The 12,097-nt window shown below is 44.8% G+C and overlaps 1 protein-coding gene across 2 annotated transcripts in view; it reads left to right on the top strand.

Moving 5' to 3' along the window:
• fam124a (family with sequence similarity 124 member A) overlaps window positions 1-12,097 on the top strand; it is a 39,671-nt gene extending 27,574 nt beyond the window's left edge. Inside the window, exons 3-4 of one of the 2 annotated variants that reach the window (XM_085765418.1) lie at window positions 1,401-2,167; window positions 10,571-12,097. In XM_085765418.1, the coding sequence (XP_085621544.1) occupies window positions 1,401-2,167; window positions 10,571-11,383 (1,580 nt within the window). In that variant the 3' untranslated portion in view covers window positions 11,384-12,097. The remainder of the gene's footprint in view (window positions 1-1,400; window positions 2,168-10,570) is intronic. The other variant, XM_085765419.1, reaches the window with a different exon arrangement.

The following is a 12,097-nucleotide window of genomic DNA, read 5'->3' as shown; positions in this document are numbered from 1 at the left end:
GGGAAATACATGTTTTTGTACCTTCATCTTTCATTATAGCCTATTTATTGAACCATAAACCCGGTCTTGTGTATGATCCTGGCCCCTGAGCTCACTGTGTTGTTGCTCCACCAAAGGCCACCTTTATAGCAATGTTTCACTGTAACCTAATCTTAACATTTAGTAAATGTCGCCTCTTTGGTCAAGTAGAAACTGTCCTTTTGCAAAAGGCCAGCGGGACTCCTGAGACAGAACCTGTCCCTGTTTGGCCTCTCTGTTTCATGGAGGGATTCTGGCAACAGTCAAACACTCTGCTGTGCCAGGGACAAGAAGTCTGTGTGTCCCCCTTTTTTCCCAAACCGCTCCTCAAAGCACAAACGAAATGGGACAAAATCCCCCGAGGAGTCAGATAAAAGACCGTAGGAAAAGTGCTCGCAAAATAAAGAATGAGAAAACACGGGAGATAAGAGGAGATACTGTCTGAGTGTGTAACAAGAGAGAGAGAGGAAAACAACACTGGTTAATATGGCTGCAGTTTGGGAACATGTCAGCGGTCGTTGTGCAGCAGCACCTGTGCCAGGGTGCCAAGCTTTTCTGGGTCGGGGGTTCAGGAGGCGGCTACACCTGAATGCATCGCTCCTGCTGTGGTCTGGAACATTCCTCCGGGCTTCAGTAATGACCTCCTAATGGCACTAATGATCGTCGACAGGAGAGCACTGCTGCAGATGAGGGGGGTGGAGGGAGGGAGGAAGGTAAACATAGAAATTTGGAGAAAGATGGAGTTAGTTGTGGATGAGTGAAATGGAGAAGGGGGGGGGGGGATCTGTGGGTGGAGGGAAAGAGGGAGGATGAGAGAAGTCGAACAAAGAGGGAAACAGAGGAAAGGAGGAGGGAGAGAGGAGCTGTACGTCACAGATCTACAGTCATGATCTCAACCAACCATCATGTTTTTACTCACCCAACCTAAACCACTGCTTGACCATATTTCCAGTCTTCATATTCTTCAATAAGAAGCATTTGAACAAAAACCAGCTCCAAACCTGGTGTGTGGCTGGAGCACATACCATCAGATCCTGATTTTATGAATGCAACACCATCGCTTATTGAGTGAGTCTGAAATATCTTCAATTATTGTTCTGGCCGGCTTGTGCGGTCCAACCAAAACCACTGATATTGAGTGTCAAACTTCACTGATATTGAACCTACTGTAGATTTTTATTTACAGGGGACAGGATTGAAAAATAAAGTGGGATTCCATCAGAACCATATGAGACACACGTAGCTTCTTTTTCTTTTGGCTTCACAAGTTTCTTCTTGAAAAATATTGATTATAATGTTGTCTTCTCCTCCCCTTGTTTCCTTCACCTTGTCCTTTCCCTCCCTCTCTCTGTCCTCGTCCTGTCATGTTGTTGTATGTGGAGGTGAGTTATCCATGGGAGAGCTCCAGGATCCCTTCCTCGTCAGCGTCCATCTCATCGCCGACCCCGGCCAGGGCAAGTTCCTGCAGCGCGCCGCCGACGCCGTGCTGGCGTGGGTCCACCCTGAGCTGCAGCTCTTCCGGGTGTCGGAGCGGGCCTCCGTCTCCCAGCGGCCCTGGCCCAAGCACCATCCGAACGGCGGCCCGGTGGAGGCCAGCCAGCCGGCCCTCGCCGTCATCGTCTTCCTCCAGGAGGCGTACGGCGGCGAGGAGCAGATACTGATGCTGCACCGCGCTCTGCAGAGGCCGCCGTGGAGGTACCACCACACCGAGAAGGTCAGCAACGGCCGGAGGATGCTGCCGCTGACTCCGTGCAGCCAGGACTTCTTCACGCTGTCTCCCGGGACGCCGCTCTGGGCCGTGCGACAGGTGCACTACGGGAAAGAAATAGTGCGATTTACAGTTTATTGCCGACATGAGAACTACGTGGACATGGTGCGGCTGTACAAGCTGCTGCTTCAGCGGAGGGTGGCGCAGAAGAAGGAGGACTTTTGCTTCTTCGTGGTGTACTCCAACCCAGACATGGAGATCCAGCTGTCGTTCAAGAGGCTGCCGCGAGGTCAGAGCCCGCTGGTGCTGGAGTCGGCCGTGGTGGAGGTGAGGGTGCGGGACGTGGGAGCCCTGGTGCCCCTGCTGCCGCACCCCTGCAGCCCCATCAGTGAGGTCCGCTGGCAGACGGAGGACTACGATGGGAATAAGATCCTCCTGCAGGTGAGAGTGCTTCCTGTCACTGTCAGATTTTAACTTGTGCAAAAACCATGGATGAAATTGGGAGTGTACCTATGTTCCCCGGGTCCTATGTTCCCCCGATCGGGGAATATAGGACCCTCTTTTTGAAAAAGGGTCCTATGTTCCCCGTTTTTCCCAAAAAGGGTCCTATGTTCAGCGTTTTTCCCAAAAAGGGTCCTATGTTCAGCGTTTTTCCCAAAAAGGGTCCTATGTTCCCCGATGTTGCTGGGCGATGGACTCTCTCTACCTATCTGGACTCGCTCTCTCTCTATCTGGCCTGTCTAGCCTCTACCTGGTCTTTTTACTAAACTTAACCAACGCCTTTCTTCATTGCCTAAACTCAACCATTGGGACAATTCCACTTCTCACTCAAAATCACAACTCAACTTCTCACTCAAAAATAGGCAAAAAAATATGCCAAGTCACTCACAACTCCACTTCCAGGTTTGGGTACAAAACTTGCATGTCCCCCAGGTCCTTTTGGGGAAAAGTAGGGAACATAGGGATGATCCTCTGAAATTTTAGCATTTGATTTTTGCATCTTTCAAAAGATCCTCAAATAAAAATGGAGAGTGGTGAATCTTATCCACTATATAGTAAACTGAGAGTGAATTTGGACGCAGCCCCAGAATATAAATAGGATATAGACATAACATACTACTTGGAGGTACATTATCCACCAGTCATATATTATATATCTACAGTCAGTTATAAGGATATCCCCAAAACTACTGAACTGATTTTAATTCATTCTGATGAAAACTTGGACTAAAAAACATTTTAGCATTCTTTAACATGCTTTATATTCAGGCTCACGTCTCCTGAAGCGTATTTATTTCCCAGTTTGCCTTGCTCCAGACTAATCTGTCAGTTTCATTTTCTATTATTGAAATACGTTTTTATCTGTGAAGTTCATACAGAAGAGCAAGCAGCAGTAAGTTTCCTTAAACCCTCTTATCATCCAGACTGATTAAAGTTTGTGCATGACCACACTGTACCTACGATGCACTCTCACACAAAGATGGTCTTTGTTTCCTTGTTTGGAGGGTATCAGTTTCAGAGTGGGAAATGTGTCCAGGCAGCGGGGGGTAAGTAGTTTTTTGAAAGTTCAATCCGATTAGCCTGCAGTCCATTACTGGGATTGGAACAGCACCGAGGGAAACAATAAGCTGATCTATCATGACAAAGGACCATATGCATGATGCCGAGCTGCCACCTGGCCTCAGGTCATGTGATCACTGCAACTCTCAGCCTGTCAAAAGTGACACAGTGAAGTGGTTCACAGGCAGAGCAGCAGCATGTGATCAACTGTTAATATCTAAACCTGTATTTTGATTTTATGACCATCAGTTGTGTCATAATGTGACAGGTTTGTATCAGTTTGTTGAGGCCGATGGATTAAAGGGAAGGTTATGTTAGATAGTCATGAATAGTAGTAGTATAACAGACTCCACAGGTGTGCATAGTTCAGTGGTTGAAATCGCAGTGCAGTGGGAAAGTGCTGTTTTCATCAGAAGATAAACTGCTCAAAATATTCCTACATGAAACAGATATTTTAAATGGTATTGAATTGTTTTGATGGGCATGTTTAAAAGTGTCTAATTCACATTTTCCCCCCAAATCCCCATGCACAGCAGCACACGGCTCTGTTAGTCTGTAGTGTTGATGTTCAGCTCTCCAAACTGGAATACAATGATGGGAATCTGCTGTAGATAATGTGCCGACTACTTCACACAACCTCAGATATCCCTTTTTAAATCCAACTAAAAATCAGGCATCCAGTTTATGAAAGTGTGTTTTTCTTCCTGAAGAATGGTGCTCAAGATAAAAGCTGCACAAAACACTTGACATCTTAAAGGTCATTGGAAGTTTTTTTTGTCATTGTCAGACTAGAGCGAATGTATCTTTGCCGTTTCTGTGCTGCAATATCTTGATTCTCATCAGACAGACGATCTGTCTGTATGAAATATCAGCTCAGGCTCTGAACACTGAGACTTCCCGTGAGTTTCAATCTGCTGTGAGAAGCGGCCGGTCACAGGCCTGAGCCCAAACTGCACCAAAACCAGAGCATTTACAGAACATGAACTGCAAGTGCACCATAGTTTTTTTATTTTTTGCATTCATCCAACACTGATCCAGAATGCGATCTGAAGGGAACCGATTTTAAACCACTTACTGTTTTGTCAGCTTGTAATTTGCAGCTTCAACCCTCCATTAGCGTTGCACAACACAGAATTTTTAGCGCTATGATTGGACGTTTCTGTCTTAACTCCCCGTCCTTCAGTTTTTTAATGTCTACAGGCTTGTACCTTTGGACTTTCTATCAAAGAACCAGTTATTTTCTTGCACAGCTGCTCATCTCTTCTACCCACCATTCGACTCATTTCATGGCCACCCACGTCCAGAGAGGGCTCCAACTGTCAATCATCTAATGTTGCCTAAACAGAAAATAAATGGGACTTTTATTTTCGGAAAATAACTCCTCGGAAAATAACTCCTCCAACTGTCATATTTAGGGTTTGTGGATTGGGAACATAAAACTGTGTTAGTACAGAATGGCAGTTAATGGTATTTTTCACATCGCTGATTTAAATGCCCATTATTCACTTGGATTTGTCTCAGTGTCAGAAAAGTGATGTCTTCAAATGTTGAGTTTTGTTTGACCAACAATAAAAGATATTCGGTTTATTATTATATATGACCAAGAACATTAGGGGAAAAAAACGATATTTTAGCAACTGGAACAAGAAAAGGTTTACATTTTTGTTAAAGGGACTACGAGAAGTGTTTTCACACCACATTTCCCATGAGCCTTCGCGTGCACAGTGAAATTCTTGGAGCAAAGCATTTGCCAAGAATGTTTTCATTAATCAAGAATGAAAGTCAGAGGTTCGAAGACGATCAGATACCGTCGTAGTTCCAACCATAAATGATGCCAACTAGCAATCCGGCGGCGTTATTCCCATGACCCGCCGGGCAGCATCCGAGAAATTGAAACTCATAAATGCTGGGCGAGTCGACCACAAAATAACTATAAAGACAAAACGATATATTTATCGAAAATGGACCCATTATTAACAAGTGTGGGTAACATAGATTCATCCACATTAATATGAGACTCTTTTATAACCAAAAGCAAACTCCTCGGGGTCTCTTTAAAAAAAAACCCAAAGAATTAGTTCACTACTTTGATAATTGATTGATTCTCTCGTTTCAGCTCCTCAAACATTAACATTTTCTTTATTTTATAGTAAATATTTCAAACATGAAAAAGTTCAAGCTCCTCAAACGCTGCCCTTTGTCATATCTGATTGTAAACTCAGTATTACTGGGCTCTGAGATCTGACAACTTATTGATAGACTGAGGGAACGATGGACAGATGTTTTGATGATGAAAAATAATAGTAAACTGCAGCTCTAGTTGCAAATTAATATTCTGTTGACCCACTAATGAAATAATGAGCTCATCGTTTCAGCTTTAATGGGATCAAAGCTGTGAAAAGCACCACCAGGCTGCTGCGACCCAGACCTCTGAGCAGAAGTAGAAGAAAAACGGGTTTATGAAAATGAAATCTCATCATTTCTCCTGCCGTTCTGCAGGATGAGGATTAGTGTTGAGTTGTGCTGTTTTTTGGCTCGCTAAGGTCAGATCTCTGGCTGACCTGGCTTTTCCTGAGATAACTGAAGCTTACATGAGAGAGGGTCTGATCATCGGCATGTCAACAACCTCATTACCCAGAACCCCCTGCTGGGGCTCTTCTCTAGCATTGTAGCATGTTGTCCTCATGGAAAACTGGACAGATCCTGTCATGTCGCATTAGCAAGACGGAGGCCTACAGGCTCCAATCCTCTGAACATGCACATGAAATCATTTTAATAAATAAGAGACGTGCCGTGGATCTGCAGCATCCTCAGCTCAACACGGTTTTATCAGCAGGTAGTAACACTCACTGTCTGCTGCTCCACTGTGTGAGAGCATGAGAGAGGGAGGGAGGTGTGTAGTGGTACAGCTGCTTCTTGGCTCACAGCGAGGGAAAGAGACGGAAGAAGAAAGACAAAGTGAAGGAGAGAATGAGCCAAAGATAAACAGGAGGAAGTGGACTGGAGAGGAGAGTGGAGAGAGAAGAGAAACAGAGGGAAAGATGGTTTAGAGGAGAGGCCGACACACTGAGCAGGGAGGGAAAACACTGGGGCTTTGTTACACACACACACGCACACACACGCACACGCACACACACACATACACATACACATACACACACACACACACACACACACACACACACACACACACACACACACACACACGTATTCCTGTGAGGACCCTCATAGACAATACAGTACATTCCCTTCACTTTTCCTACCATCACAAATACATGAATCCTCCATAATGTTAATATAATGGCTGTGTGCACTGGCAAAGTTAGACTTTTCAGTTTGCATTATTAAAATGTAAAAAAATAAAAGAATAATAATGAATAATGCACTGTTTAAGAGGAGCACTAGATATATACTTTGTAAAAGGAAATATGTGTCTGTAGTAACCAAATTGACCTTTTTTTTACTCATCTAGTCACATGTTACAGGCATTATAGTTTGTCATTTTAGGTCAAATATGTTCTTTTAGAAATGTACTGTCAAGTATTTACATCATTATTAAACAGTGTTTATCAAGTTTTGGATCAGATATATCGACTGCTATTTGAAACACGGTAAGATTTACAGGCTAATGTTATTGTTATCGATTGGTTGCAGCCAGCTACATCTGACAGTTACTGAGTGAACAGCTTCAATATGTATTTCTGCATTTCTTAAGAGTGATATGTAAAATGTTGCTTAGTAAACACTAAGCTTGAACATCTTGTGTTACTTGCACTAGTGCTTTTCTCACTCATTTCTCATCCAGCCAAGTGGATAGGTTTTGAAATACAGGCCAGACCAATATATTGGGACAGATACATAGCTATTTTTCTCCCCACATTTCCACACTTCTTGATTTTTTTGCTTCAGGGCGTTCACATTAGAGTCATTTTTTAAAAGAAAATTAGACTTTTACGACTCAAAAGAGGGAGTTACAGGCAAAACAGATTAAAAGAAACAGACAAGACAGGGAGGTTTTTTGGCAGGAAAAATAAATCCCACATTGAACCTCTCACATTGACCTCATACACTCATGGTGCAATGCACAAAACACTCTGAAACATAATGACAGGGAGCGACACTCACCTACCTGCTGTGTGTTAAAGCAGCAGATGATAAGAGCTGCAACACACTCCTATAAACAGGTGTCCTCTTTAACGAGCCATTAGCTTAACAAGCTGTAAACACTTCTTCAGCATCACATCACTTCTAATTGCAGAATATACTCTTCTTGTATCCTATGACCTTTGCATTAAGTTCATTTATGTAAATGGATCCCCATGAACTAATTAATGCAAAATGTATGATCAATAATTCTGTCTATAAAATGTCAGATAACAACTTTTTTGAATTACACCTCAGGGACAAATCAAGTTTATTGAATCAAAAACAATCTAACTTTAATGTAAACCAAAAGAAAATAGTAAATTCCTAATTTCCATCAGCAAATATGTAATTTGTTTCTGCATTAGTCTCTCAAATAATGAATTTGGGGTAATTCCCCTTCAGCTATATTCTCGTATTTGAGCCATTGTGATCAGCAGAAACACAGACATCACTTGTTCCCCGCGGTGGCTTCAGTCTGACAGGAGCAGATGGTAAATCACAGTTCAACTCTTGTTCTCAGGGCATTTAAAGTTCTGCTCCTATGATATTTATCGTTGTTGAATCTGAACATATGGAAATCTGCAAACTCTCCCTCCGTCCTCCGCGCACTCGGAAATAATTGTCTTGAGGCTGCCGTGTGGAAAGTTATTGCTTCTGCTTGTATTGTTTGGTCGGAAAGCCGGATGGCAGAGAAGAGGAACATTAGAACAGAAACATGGAGAAACTATCAGCGTCCAGAGGAGGACGAGGAGGAAGAGGCGGTGCCTGAACACGCCAACGTACGGAGAAGGACAACACAAAGAGGAGAAACCGAACTGACAAGAGCAATGAAATGAAATCTGCTGCAGCAAGAACATTTTCACATTCATTCCTTGTTTCTTACATTTACAGACCTGTTATTTTTGTGAATGATAATCACACTGTAGCTCTGAGCTGCACAGTTTGGAGATACTCTGGCCCATAAATGTAGGTGTGATGCTCTTGGGGCTCCTCTGGACGCTAATGGCTTCTCCAGCTGCTGCCGTGATTCATAAAGTGGCCAGGCTGAGAACAGGGGGCAAGCGGGGGCCTTTTTGTAAACCCCAGGGTTCCCCTTGTTCTCCTTCCTCCATCGCCCCGCTGCCTGGTTTTCGTAGCGTGAGCAGTGCTTGGTTGCATGCGAGCCCACGGAGGGAGGTTAATGGTCTTGAATATGCACCTCTTTCCTTTGTATCCCCTGTGACCTCATATTTCACTACATCCACACAACGTACAAGAAGATGAGAGAGAGTGGCTTAACTCTCCTACACTACAACTCTTTTCCCTTTCACAAAACATGCAAATGATCTTGTCAAACTGCTGTTTCAACAGGTCAAGAATGAAGCTTCAACTTCAAGCAAAACACTGTGTAATCTTAAGAAGTGCGCTAGTGTCAAAACACAAAAGGGGAAAACCCCCGAAATCTGAGCTTTTAAACAAGCAAACGAAAGTTCAGAAATTCAAGATAAATGTTCTTGACAGTGGACAAACCTCCAGGAGATTGGGGACATTGATTTCAAGTGGGCCATGTGTGTTTAAAGCCCCTATTGCTAAGGCAGCTGCTCTGAGTCGTAGCCAGAGGGTTGCCCGTGCTCAGTTAGGCTGAAACAAGGTCTCTCTGCAGTCCCTGCTTGACCAATGGGGCTCTTAAAGGAGCAGGTATTCGAAGCCCAGAAGGTCTGCAGCTGTGCACAGCTGTGTAGAAGGACGGGGCCGAGTTTGGCAAATAATCAGATGACTCAGGGAGGGAAGTCGGTGCTTAGCAGGGGTTTGGTCGTCTGTAGTGGAAGGAAGGCTTTCAGGAACTCTTGAACCCAATTGACGACTCGTCTGTGTGTGTGTGTGTGTGGGAGGGCTGGGGGAAACCCGGGGTGCATCTCGGTTCCCTTTATTTGATCAGTCCTTGATTGACCTGGGAGTTGTTCCAGTTCTCCATCTCGAAGGGGCATCCAAAAGCTTTTAAGTGTTGCTCTTTAAAGCGAGGACGGTTCTCTAAGGAGCCGCGAGCAAGAACAAGAGACTTCACCAGATGTAGACGATACAAATTCATTTCTTCACGCAAGGAAAAGGAAAAGCAAAAAGAGGAGACCGCACACATCAGCTCCCTTCTGTGCAGATTTATTAGCACATCAATAGTAACGTTTCGAGCTCATAGCTCTTCATCAGATGAAGAGCTATGAGCTCGAAACGTTACTATTGATGTGCTAATAAATCTGCACAGAAGGGAGCTGATGTGTGCGGTCTCCTCTTTTTGCTTTTCCTGTCCACATTTTTTGAGGCCAGCACCTATTGAACTGGATGTGCGCGACCGTGTCTACTCTTTGTTCACGCAAGGAAAAGACACATACAGTACGAGGGACATATTAATGCAGCTGCTGCATGTCTCCCTGGATTTACAGTTGTTGGACTGTCTTTGAAGATTATCTGTGTTGGTCACAGTGTTGTCGGTTTTGTTTTTATGCATATAGCCGTATGGATTTAAGAGTGGTCTGATTCTTGAAACAGAGCCATAGAGTGCTCCTTGGAAGGATGTGTGGGATGAATATGATAATACACTCTTCAGACAGCTCACATCTCATTTACCACCACCACCAGGCTCCAAGCTCTTGCTGAAAATAGCCTGAATATCTCTACAAAAACAACAAAGTTTACAAAAACCTTGAAAGCTTGAAGTTTTGATTGGGGTTTTACATTAAAGCAGAAGTAAGCGATCCGGTCGTTTTGGCTAACTTCTTGTCAGCCGATGGAGTTAGCAGCCCCCGCCCTCGTCATGGATCTATTGGTCCTCGTCCCTACGTCACCACATTCACGCGTGTTCACGCGCATCCCTTGGCTGCACACACAGAGAGGACCGCCCCTTTATGCCGTTCTCTCTCCTCATTGGATAAAGGTTGTAGGATACAAGGAAAGTTTTCTCCTCGGCTTACAGCAGAGCAGAGTGACTGACAGACCCGTGTTTCGGTCGAAACACTCTATAGAAGTGATTGCTGTCGGAAGATATAACTAGATAAGATAAGACTTATAACACAAATATTCCGCTTACTTCTGCTTTAATCACCCTAAAACTAGCTTTTCTGACTTATACATTTCCTCATCTGTGTCTTTTTCTTTCTTGTTCAGGTGCAAAGTGCATACTCCAAACACAGACAGGATCCCGAATCAGCATCGGCTCCTTCCACCTTCACCCGCAGCGCCTCCTCCTACAGGAACCGCCGTTACCACCACCGAGTGGCATCCCATCCCAGAGCCCACCCCCCGAACTCCCACATGTCCCTCCCCCTGGGCTGCGAGGAGCCCGATGAGCCGGAGCAGCAGCAGTGGCCCGACACCCGGCACCATCCGGACAGCTGGAGGCCCCAGTGGAGGGGCCACCGGTCCAGCTCGCTCTTCTCTCTACCAAACCTCGGTTCGGCCAGCTCCCGCTCCACCTGCTCCTCTCCCGGACCGGCCCCCACCCCCCATCACAGGAGTCAGTCCCTCAACAGACGTCCTTCCCTCATCCCGCCCTTCCGGCTCAACGTGGATGCTCTGGTCGGGGCGGAGGAGACGGACGTGGACACGGGGGACAAAGTAACGCCGGCGGCCAGCAGCGTGGACCTCTCGGTGGTGTCCGCGTACATCCAGTCCAACATGCCACAGACTTGTCGGCCGTTATCGGCGCCGCCCGAAGACATCGGACCCTCCCTCTCCCCGGACATCCCAGAGAAAACCTTCAAGGCAGCCACGCTGGGTCGCATCCCAAACAGCTTCTCCGCCACCTCGACCTTTATGGGGTCATGTCCCCAAAGCGGCGGCGGGACCACGAGTGCAGCTCCATCCCTGAGCGACATCTCCACAAACCAGTCGGACAGTTGCAGCATCATCAGCGCAGCAGTCGAAGGGGCCGACAAGGCAGAAGAAGACGAAGAAGAAGACCAGGAGTTCTACATTTGATGGATTGAACTAATAAACTGTAAACTGAGAGCAGTAACACTCAGCAGTAATGACAGCCGGAGCAGCTCTACTCTGCCCTCTGGTGTTTGTTAGTAAAACTACAGGCCAGTGACCGTGTGAACTGGAGCACAACACAAACTATAATATTTAATGCTCTCGGTGTATTTGTGAATTCTGCATGTAGATTTAAGCTTCGTAAATGTCAGGTCATACTGTATATGTAAATGAAGTAACACATTTAAAGGTTCAATCACATAACTGTGTACAGATACACTATTCAATAAAATTATTTCTCTTTCCAATGTCCTACTGTACACGCTGCTGCTTTAAGGGAACACATCAACCTTGGTTCTCTGTTTTATAGTTTAGGTTTGAGCATCAATGTGACTATATTATATATTTAACATACAGGAAAAAAACAAAAAAAAGTCTGTGGTGCCTCTTAAATTGCAGGTAAGAGGTCATGGCATGATTTAGTGGCAGTTTTTAGACTGAGTTTTATATTTAGTGCTGAATTCAAAAAGTGGGCAATATTCATGTTTAATGTTAATTATAACTATATCATTTTCTTTTCATTGTAATTATCAAACATGAGACGATAAGTCAGATGATTTGCCAGACACTCAAGAAGACGAGCAGGAGGAAAACATAAAAATAAACTAGACTTAGCAAACTAAACAGTGCAACAGCCGGACACCTACAGAATAATAAATA

The sequence above is a fragment of the Trachurus japonicus genome, chromosome 21 (genome assembly GCF_045865225.1).
Source record: "Trachurus japonicus isolate A0001 chromosome 21, Traja_1.0".
Classification (NCBI taxonomy): domain Eukaryota; kingdom Metazoa; phylum Chordata; class Actinopteri; order Carangiformes; family Carangidae; genus Trachurus; species Trachurus japonicus.
This window is presented reverse-complemented; position numbering and strand designations above follow the sequence as displayed.